At 29.4% G+C, this 10,490-nt stretch overlaps 1 protein-coding gene across 1 annotated transcript; it reads right to left on the minus strand.

The window, feature by feature from the left end:
- Nucleotides 1-3,353: 3,353 nt before the first annotated feature.
- LOC101492043 (nudix hydrolase 16, mitochondrial) lies at nt 3,354-8,843 on the minus strand. Its single transcript, XM_004510985.4, has 4 exons — nt 8,436-8,843; nt 6,150-6,255; nt 4,343-4,426; nt 3,354-3,811 (listed from the first exon to the last, which is right to left on the minus strand). Exons 1-4 carry the CDS (start codon nt 8,504-8,506, stop codon nt 3,566-3,568), a joined length of 507 nt encoding a protein of 168 aa, XP_004511042.1. The 5' UTR covers nt 8,507-8,843; the 3' UTR covers nt 3,354-3,565.
- Nucleotides 8,844-10,490: the final 1,647 nt, after the last annotated feature.

Genomic DNA, 10,490 nt, shown 5'->3' on the forward strand with positions numbered 1-10,490 from the left:
AGACGTGAGTAAGAGAAGCAAATTGAAAAGAAAAAAAACAAACAAACTTTTTAAAAGAATTACTTCAATAGTGAAATTCTTTTAGAAATATTATCTAAATTTTGGATTTTATATATAAGTAGTATTATTTTTATTAGTAGAATTGTAGTTATTGTGTTATCACTGTCATGTAGTTTGAATGTGTACAACGACTAAAATTTATTTTACTAATTTTTTTAATTGTTTTTAACTCCCTGGGTTGCCTTTTTCCACTCTCCAGATATGAATCTTGAATATTATTATCCGTATTGAAAGTTAATCGTTTTGTTCACTACTAATAACTATTCAAGTGTTCGGAGAAAGTATAAGTTGAAGGACAATTACACTAGCAGCAATTAAGGACAAACAACAGCTTTTAGACGAAAGTGGAAGGTTACAATGGCAAGGAAAGACTCCACTCTCACACTCGGTCCAGGCATGAATGAAGAAAAACAGATTAGTAGGAAAATGGAAAAGTAACCAAAATGACATTTTTGTACATCTATTGAAAAAACATTAATCAACCACAACAATATTGAAAATATATACCAAAAGGAAATGATACAAATAAACTCTTATATAACTCTAAGGCTATCACCCCTCCAAACAACAAACAAGTTCTAAACAGAATCTACAGAAATTGTAGAAAGTCCAAATTCAAACAATCTTTTTTTATTTAAGAAAGAAATTTAAACAACTTTATAAACTAAAGGCTTAATTGCAGTTTTAGTCCCATTATTTTAGCTGAATCGCGAAAGTAGTCCCCCCATTTTGTTTCTCCTCAGTTTTGGTCCCTCAAACAGAATTTTAGTTCAAAATTTGATGAAATTTCATTTTTTTTTTGCATTTATTTAAGTCACATCAAGCCTCAAGATCTCATTTGCAACAATTGTACCTAAAATATATGATCATAAATGGTGTAGTACAGCTTTAAAAAAAGAAATTTCATTAAGTTTTGGACTAAAATTCTGTTTGAGGGACCAAAATTGGGGAGAAACAAAATGGAGGGACTACTTTCGTGATTCAGCTAAAATAGAGGGACCAAAACTGCAATTAAGCCTAAACTAAATTAACTAAACTAGACAAATATCAGTCAATTAATGCCTCAACTCAATTCAAAGAAACGGAAACTAAGTTGAAGACAAAAAAGTATTGATTAAACTTAATAATTGAAAATAGATAATGGAATGACATGCTACAAAAACATGTCTGATACCCAGTGTCGCCAATTGCATGCATCGTAGAAAATAATTGTTTGTTCAAATTCTACTGTTCTACAATAGTATAGATAATGGTATAACAATGTTATAACCGACCATTTGACAACATTTTGCATTAATTCTCATAGACTAGAGCAATGTCAATTTATTACAAATGTCAAATAATTGTTTTATTATTTATAGAAATATATCGTCTCTAACTAGAATTTCATCATCTTTCAACCTTAATGGTATTAACGTAAATGTTCAAAACTAAAATTTAAAATATTTTCAAACACTTAATCAACAAATATTGCAATTTTATTCATACAAACATAATTATACAAAACAAGATAGTTACAAGAAAAGAGAAGATATATATGATAATATATATAAACTATTTCAATAATAAACTATTTTTGAAATGTTATCTAAACTTTGGGTTCTATATATAAGTAGAATTGTTTGTATGAATAGAAGTGTGATTGTTGTGTTATTATTGTCGAGAAATATATATTTGAGTTTAATATGAAAAGGTGAAATGATAACTAAATGATGCAATCAAATATACATCATATAAATTGTTATGTATAGGTATATTATTGATATGTGTAGAGTATATCATGTTACGAATTTATTAGAGTTTAAATTTTAGATTTTAAGAACGAATTACAATAGCACTAATAAAAAAGGTAAAACAATAAGACCGGAATAAGAGAAGCAAATCTGAAAAGAAAAGAAAGAAAACATCAAAGTTTTTAAAAGAATTACTTTAATAGTGAAATTCTTTATAAAATATTATCTAAATTTTGGATTCTATTTATGAGTAGTATTGTTTTTATGAGTAGAATTGTATAGTTGTATTATCATTGTCATGTAGATTGATATGTGTACAACGACTAAAATTTATTTTACTATTTTTTTAATTATTAAAATTATACTTTTTTTATTAGGGACTGAATTTAAAAGATTAAAACAGAACTTTCAAAATCTTTAAGATCGGTGTAAGTAAAGTTTAACCAATGATTAGTTTAGCTAAAATTCATATTCAAATTAAGAATTCTTTCTTAATTGAAGTTCAACCAATTGATTACACATTTTTGGTCATTTTTCTCATTTAGTGTAACATTTTGGTCTGGTTATCTTGTTTTCTTATCAAATCCATCATTTACCATTTAAAATGTTCGCATGTTAATCCAAAAATATTGAAGTGTCCAATTACATCTGCCTTATTTTAAATTTTTTTATTAGTTTTTATTTTAAAAAATTCAATAATCTTCATTATCTCTATCTTCATCATCATAAAAAATGAACAAATTAAATTTACTTTCTATTTTCTTAATAAGAGTGAAAAAAAAATCCATTAATAGGAAAAGTAGTAACAACTATGAAACTACCCATAAGCATTTTCCAGATTGATATGATAAAGGAGTTTAACATTTTTCATCTTATTATTATGCATTGATGTTTCGAGCAAGTGATGAGCAAACATATTTTATTACAAAACAATGAATGTCTTTGAAACTCAAGGTAAATAGTAATTTTAATCATTTATTAAAGGTGTAAGACACTTGTACCACAAAAAAAGTTTAAGACGCTATAAATATAGTAATTAAATATATCAAAATTATAAAAATAATTTTAAGTATGTCTTTTAATAGTATTTTTATTAATTATATTGACTAACAAAACACAATCAAAGACCAAACTAAAAGACATTTATGTATATTTCTGTAATTTTAATATATTCAAAAGCTATTACAACAAAACTTCACAGATTTAAGGATTGAAATAACTGTTTACTCCACTAAAAGAATGCGGTAATTAAAAAAGAGTATTTTTATATACAATATAATTAATAAAATAACTTAAACTACATAAGATATATAATGGAAGTTGCTATGGTATTAAGTAGTTTATAATATAGACTAGACCTCTAGTGCTTAACCAATGTGCCACCTTCCTATGCAAATATATTCACCACATCATCGCAATTCAATACATCGAGCAGTCACAGGGAAGAAATGTCGCCCTGTAACTGGGGTTTTGCACGAGTCAATCATACTCAGCATCAATAGTAAAACAAGTATAGGTGTACCCATCAACAGATACCAAATTAAAGAACAAGAACGAATATCTCAGCCAAAATTCACTGTTATGAATTACTCAGTCAGAAAACCAAAAATCATTCCACAGACTTGAAACAATAACTATTAAATTCTGATCAGAGTTATCTTTCCTAAAGTAGCTGGTTCACGAATAAATTTTTTCATCAAATATCAATCCCCCTAAAAATGAATTCGGAGTTGTCACTAAAATCAGTCTAATATCAGGAAAAATCCTCTCGTTCAACTCACGAACTTATCCTCATGCCATTTACAGAAGCGTTCCAGAGCGTCCCTCATCCATGCATGCCGGAGGCTCCCGAGTGCCTCAGATACAGCCAGCCAACTCCTATTTCTGGTATTTTGCTCAGGCCACAACTCAAGTTCCTCCTTGACAAACAAAGCGAACATTGCTGCTTTACACCACCCTTCTGGACTGAACTCATCTTGGTGGGTCTTACTCCTAAACTCATAGCATCCAAGACAATCCTGACACCCAGTAGCCACAAGTTTCAGCCATCAGTTTGCAAGTATCCATCCATCCAAATCACAAGCTCAATATGGAAATGTAGCAATTAAATTAACTAAATCAGAGTATAAGTTTCAACTTTCAAGGGACAGCACAAAAAAAGTGAAAGAATCAAAAGCATCATGCCAAGACAAAAAAAAGACAATAGCAAAATCACGTAGAATCACTGACTTATATGCTCAAATCTGAAGTAAATGCTGGAAAAAAAAATATTTGAAAGTGATAATATTCCACTCTATTTTAAGGTCAAATTCACCATATTTTAAATGTTCATGTGCATTCTTGTGCTTTCACACCCATGCAAAGTTTCGAAAACTGTTGCAAATATCAACAGGGACCAACTCAGGCTACAAAGATTACTATGACAAGATTATATGACTTCCTCACATGCAGTAGAGCCTAGGCTTACATTATGAGATCCTCAAAACATTCAGACTCTTAAATCCATCTTGATATAACAAAAGCTCAAAAGTTAAGAAATTTTTTCTCACCAATAGGTCTCCTCGAACTCCCGCTTCTTCTATAGCTTCCCTTGCAGCCGCCTCCTCAACTGTTTCATCATTCTCCCAACCTCCCTTTAATGGAAAAACAACATCATAACAATCAGTTAATGACAGCTTCACTCAGGGTCCATTCAAAAAACAATGCACAACTGATCTCAACCAGATTAAGTTACAAAACAAAGCACAAATGAGAAGCAACGCATCATTTTACGGACCCTTAACCTGCACTCAATTATGCAAATTAATTTTTGACAGCATCATATGCAATTCAATAGAGGTTTTAATCAATAGATTCATTATAGGGTTTTTAAAACATTTACAACATGGTCTGATTTATTCAATGGGCTAAAGCTAATCTTTTAGTTCAATTCAATAAATGGTTCCTATCCCTAATATATGCATATCAAATTGATGGTCTTGTACATTGGGTGGTAATGGTATTGCGAACAGAACCCCAGTGGTTTTACCATCTCATCCAAAGCAAAGAAAATTTTATCAGTTATCTGAATTAATTTAACAAACAATGTATGATTTGCATAAAAATCGGAACAGAAAATGGTCAATAGGCAAATAAAGTCCCCAAAATGTATACACTGGGTGTAGATGAGATGAGCAGTTCCAGAATATTTGAGCTCAAAACATTAAAATACTTGTACAAGCTGTTTTTTAACCTAAACAAACAAGCTCAACCTTGGAGTTAGGTTTACCTATATAAATAAGCCAGACTCAAGCTTCAAAGGCTTGACACAAATAGCTCATGTATTTGTATATTATAGTCGTAATTTTAATCATTATTAATATTCTCTAATATCTACTATTTACCTAGCTAGTTTTCAAGAGTCATATGTTGAATATAAAATCAATTTTACTTTTGCTTTTTTTTCATCTACTACCATGAAGGTATCTGCTAAATACTACATTAATAAGCCTTGTTCATAATATTTATGCCATCTTTGTCATCAGAGATTTCATTCTCCGATACTGGGCTCCTTCAACCATTTGATTGAGGACTTGTTATCTGGTTGGTGCGTATGAAAAAACATATATTAGAAGTTATCAGCCCCTTAAATTGATTGTAGTTACCTCGAGAGATTGGTCTTGGTAGTTGCACACAGGGAATACCTTGATTAATCCAAAAAGTATTTCATTCTCTAATCCTAAGCCATCTTTATGGATACAATTAATTTTGTTTGTATTTTTACTTAACTTCTAGAGTACATTCCCACAATCTTTTATCACCCACATTGGATAATTCCAAGAAAACAACTATAGCACCACCACAACCTAATGCACCCGATATTCTCTTTCTAATCATTCAAAAGAGGCAGGACCACAGGAAAAATTTCACTTATTTCTTTGGTTTGATCCATCCCATAGGAAATGGATCCATAAAGATAGTAAACCCGTTCCCTTTTAAACATATAAAGCAGTATTGTGGTAATGAGTAACGAAAGCTACAACTACATTTATGTCATTTATAGCTATCGAAGGTCAACATTTACACACACACACACACTGTTTAGAAATATGTAAAAAGCAAACAAGACATGCAATGCTAATGTTTTGTTTCCTTTATCCTAAAAAACCATTACTATTAGTATTGGAGGCACAAGAACAGCCAATGACGATTTACAAGTTTCCCAATACAATGACTGAAAAAAATAAACTGCATTGCATTTGCAAAAACATTTTCAAGGTGAATTTAACAATATCATAGTAATCAAAATGACATAAACTAGCACCAACCACAACAATTCATATACAGGTTTAAGAAGTGTTATTTCAAATTTTATACCTTTGGAAACAAAAGACCTGGTCCACTAGGTGAATTAATCATAAGCACTTCAACAATCTTCTCAGAACTAGAATCTCCACAGTTTTTATACCTAAAGGGAACACACCTGCAGCTCAATTGACATCTCCAAGTCAGAACTTTAAATGGATTATATATCTAAAACAAGTATAAACAAAAAATGCAAACATCAAGCAACTCTTATCTGAAAGTATTTGGCTATTTGGCTATTATCATAATAAAATCCAATCAACTAAAAGGCTAACAAAACTTGATTTGTAGTTAGTTAGAGTGATTTTGCTAATCAATCAAATTGATATTCATAATTCACAAATATATACATTTTCCAGTCATTTACAAATCAATATCTACATGTAAACTTTTACAGTCAAATACTAAACAATTTGCTTAATCAAGATTATAATCTGCAAGACAACAAACAAGAAGTAAACTGAAAGCCAGCAAGATAGCTCCAAAACCACAGGAATAGAAATATAATTAATTAAGTCAAGAAAAATTATTTCAAAGCACTGTTGAGATTGAAAAAGTTACATGCTAGGAAAATAATAAACACAGATAGGAATCTTATGCAGTGGATATTTCCAGGATTCCATGCATCACTAACATGCAGGTTCAATACAGTAATCTTTAAGATTTATAGTACTCATGATCTCCATATTCAACTGAACTTTCCATGTGTAGGCCATAATGCATAAGCTAAGTTATGTGCATAAAATACAATTATAAGGCACCAAAGTAGTGTGTTGTTAGAAAATAAAAACAATGGGAATATAATTCAAAATTCAAGATAACATAATCAACTAACTTCCAGGATACATGAAAAGCACAAAAAGTCAATCCCCAAACCAGACTTATCCATTGTTTTAACTAATTTAGCATCTTCAATCATGCAAGATACACTCTACATAAATTGATTGATCACATTCAAAAGAAGAAAAAGGACAGCAGTTATTATCAACCACCAAACATGGAGGACTTCTCACTTCCCTCTTTAAGAATGCTTCTTTATAAGTAACCCAATGCTTCAAGATAATCTTTCTATTTAGCTACAGGTTACAAACAAATCTAAACCCCCAAATGGATTAGGCTCATCTAAATTAAGCAACTCACTTTAGAGGATAAAGTAAGTAACATCAACCTTAGATACACAAATCAATGGTCGATATTATATGCACATGCATGACCAATAATGGGTCGTTATAATATTATCCCTTGATTTGTTCATTTTATTACTTTTCACTTTAGAGGAGCCAAATCCCCCTTCCCCCGAAAATGACTGTAACAAGTTGACCATAAAAGCACCTCCAAAAATCCTATCTTGTAAAATCAATAGTGAATAGACAAATTGGTCCCTTAAATTGGAAGGGTCAATCAAATTAATCCCTGAATTTTGCAAATTGACAAATATATCTCTGAAATTATAAAATATCAATCAAAATAGTCCATCAATAAACTTATGGTTAGAGACTATGATGTGACATGTTATATCAATGTCATCATAACATCAGAGGGTCAATTTTGATAATTAACATGTCACATCATAGTTTCTAACAATAAAAGTTTAAATATTGTCTATTTTGACTGATATTTTACAATTTAAGAGCGGTATTTGTCAACTTGCAAAATTTAAAGATTAATTTGTGACCGACACTTACAATTTCAATTTTCAAGGACCAATTTGCCTTTTCACTCTAAAATCAAGTAATCAAATAGTTTCATACATACTGTTTTTTTAAGGAACATACATACGAATATACATGTACATCACAAAAGTGCCTAAAATATGAGACGGCGACAACAAATACTAATCATTTCCCTAAAATCAATTAATCAAAATTAATTTCCTTAAATCAATTTCAACCATTCATATATTATTATTAAATGAAAAGGTAAAACGCAGCTCCTTAACCTAATAATTGATATTCGTGAGTGCACGTATTTGTATATTGTATATATAACTGTTATTATCCTAACATTTCCAAAAAATTTCATAATAGAGACATGCATCAACACCAACAAACCATCTACCATAACAAAAAAAATAATACAAAAGCAACCAAAACATCACCATCAACAAGACCTAACTGTAATTTCTCACACAGCAAAAACAAAACAAACAATATTTCTCCTTAAGAAAATGACATTTTCCCCTCTCAGACAACGATTATTAATCATTATTATTAGTTATTAAACAAATTCACTACCGAAACGATAAAAAAAATAAATAAATAAAATGACAATGAAGAGAAAAATGAAGAATCGCATTACCCAGCAACAAGACGATAACCATTTTCATACCGCTGCTGATGCCGACCCGTACGAGCAACCAACTCAGACATAATAGCAACACAAAAAACCCTTTCCTAATCGCAAAAATTTATCAATCTCGCGAAATCGCGAAACCAAACAACAATGCAGCACTAATTTCCATCGCCATTGGAATTGAAATCGTAAAAATTATCAGAGGCGCGCGTATCGAAAAAACTGTTATCGCACGCACTCGATTACGATCCCAAAAACGAACACATTTTGGTTTCTAGGGTTTGCATAGAGAAAGAGAAAAGAAAAATGAGACAATAAATCGAAGGGAATGCGAGATTGAAGAGAAAAAAAAAGAGATGAAGAAGCGGTTAGAACGGATCAATGGGTCAAAGTCACGTGGATTGTGGTCAACACTGAGGCTTATGTATATATAGCGTGGGTGTGTGTATTCTCTGGGTGACGGACACTGTATTGAAACAGGTTGACCACTTAAATTGTTACACGTGGATGAGTTGCATGGGATTGGAGAAGGTGATTGGGTGGTTGTGTGGTTGGTGAATTAATTAATGGATTTGTGAAATCGGTAGAAGAAGTCAGCGGATCAAGGAACGTAATGGGCTGATCCAAAGGTTAGTCTCGTATGGTGCCAATAACGGAGTTTCTCCTCTCATTTCATATATTATTTCATATATTAATAAAAACCTCTCAAATTATAAAATATACTAATTGCAAATCTTCATATCTGCTAATTTTTATTAAAATTTTATATCAAAAGTCTTACTTTTTAATATTGATTTATCTACTAATGAATCTATACTATGTAAAATAGAAGACATTGTCTATTTTGAAAATATACATGTGTCATGTCATGATTGATCCTTAATATATATATATATGTTACGTCATAATTGTTTTGAATAAAAAGAATTTAAATGAATCAGTTTTTCATAAATACGATTGAAAGGAAGGAAATAATTAGAGAAAATCTTGATATTGCAAATGTTTAATACTTATTTTAATAAATAGTTATTGCAAATCTTCATATTTGCAAATTTTCATTAAGAATTGTTATTATATTTAATGTTTTTTTTTTATTGATTGAACAAGAAAAGAATTGATAAAAAGAAAGAAAAAAAGACAAAAAATAATTTTAGGAAAAAGAAATCTAAATATTTATATTTATATATTTTATACAATTATAAGATTGATTTTATTTTCTAATAAATTTATTTCTATAAATATAATATAAGCATATTTCCAACCGAATAGTACAATACACTTGGTACAGTAGTACAATGATTATGATTATTTTCTTTTGTTCTCTGTTTTTCTTTTATGTTGTGAGTGTTAGATATAAAAATAATTTTTATGAATTTCTATAAAAAAATAAAATATAGTAAAATAATATTTGATTTATATATGTATTAGATCATCTAAAAATATATTACTGTTTTTATTTTGGTTTAAGTTTTTTTTTTTGTTTTTTGAATTTAGTCTCCGTAAAATCACATACAATTGAATTTGATCACTAACATCAAATCAACATTAAAAAAATAAAGAATTTTTTAAAAATTTATAAAAATTTTAATATATCATAAATAATAATGTGTTGATGTGTATTTATATATCTACGTGTTATGAGAGTTTATCATCTTTTTTTTATTAACTAAAATCAATTATTTATGATTTTACAAAGATTAAATCTAAAAAAAAAAAACTCTCATAAATTAAAATCAACGAATGATATATTACAAAAATTAAAAACATATTTAAACTATAATATTTTTATATCTAACACTCCACAACATCAGAGAAAGTAACGGAATAAAAATATAATATTTCTTCTATATAATATTTCTTCTATTATTGCTTTGGATCCTATGCCATTTGAGAAGAAGCAACACATAAGGCCAATGATTTTTCATAATCAATACAAAACTGAAATGTCAATGGATGCTAAAAGTTGTTTTATAAGTACTTTGGTCAATGTCTCTTAGAATTTAACACTTATGTAATGCCTCCAATTCATGATGTAATGGGGGTGTAATGAGTATCACGTGG

The sequence above is a fragment of the Cicer arietinum genome, chromosome 7, assembly GCF_000331145.2.
Source record: "Cicer arietinum cultivar CDC Frontier isolate Library 1 chromosome 7, Cicar.CDCFrontier_v2.0, whole genome shotgun sequence".
Lineage (NCBI taxonomy): Eukaryota > Viridiplantae > Streptophyta > Magnoliopsida > Fabales > Fabaceae > Cicer > Cicer arietinum.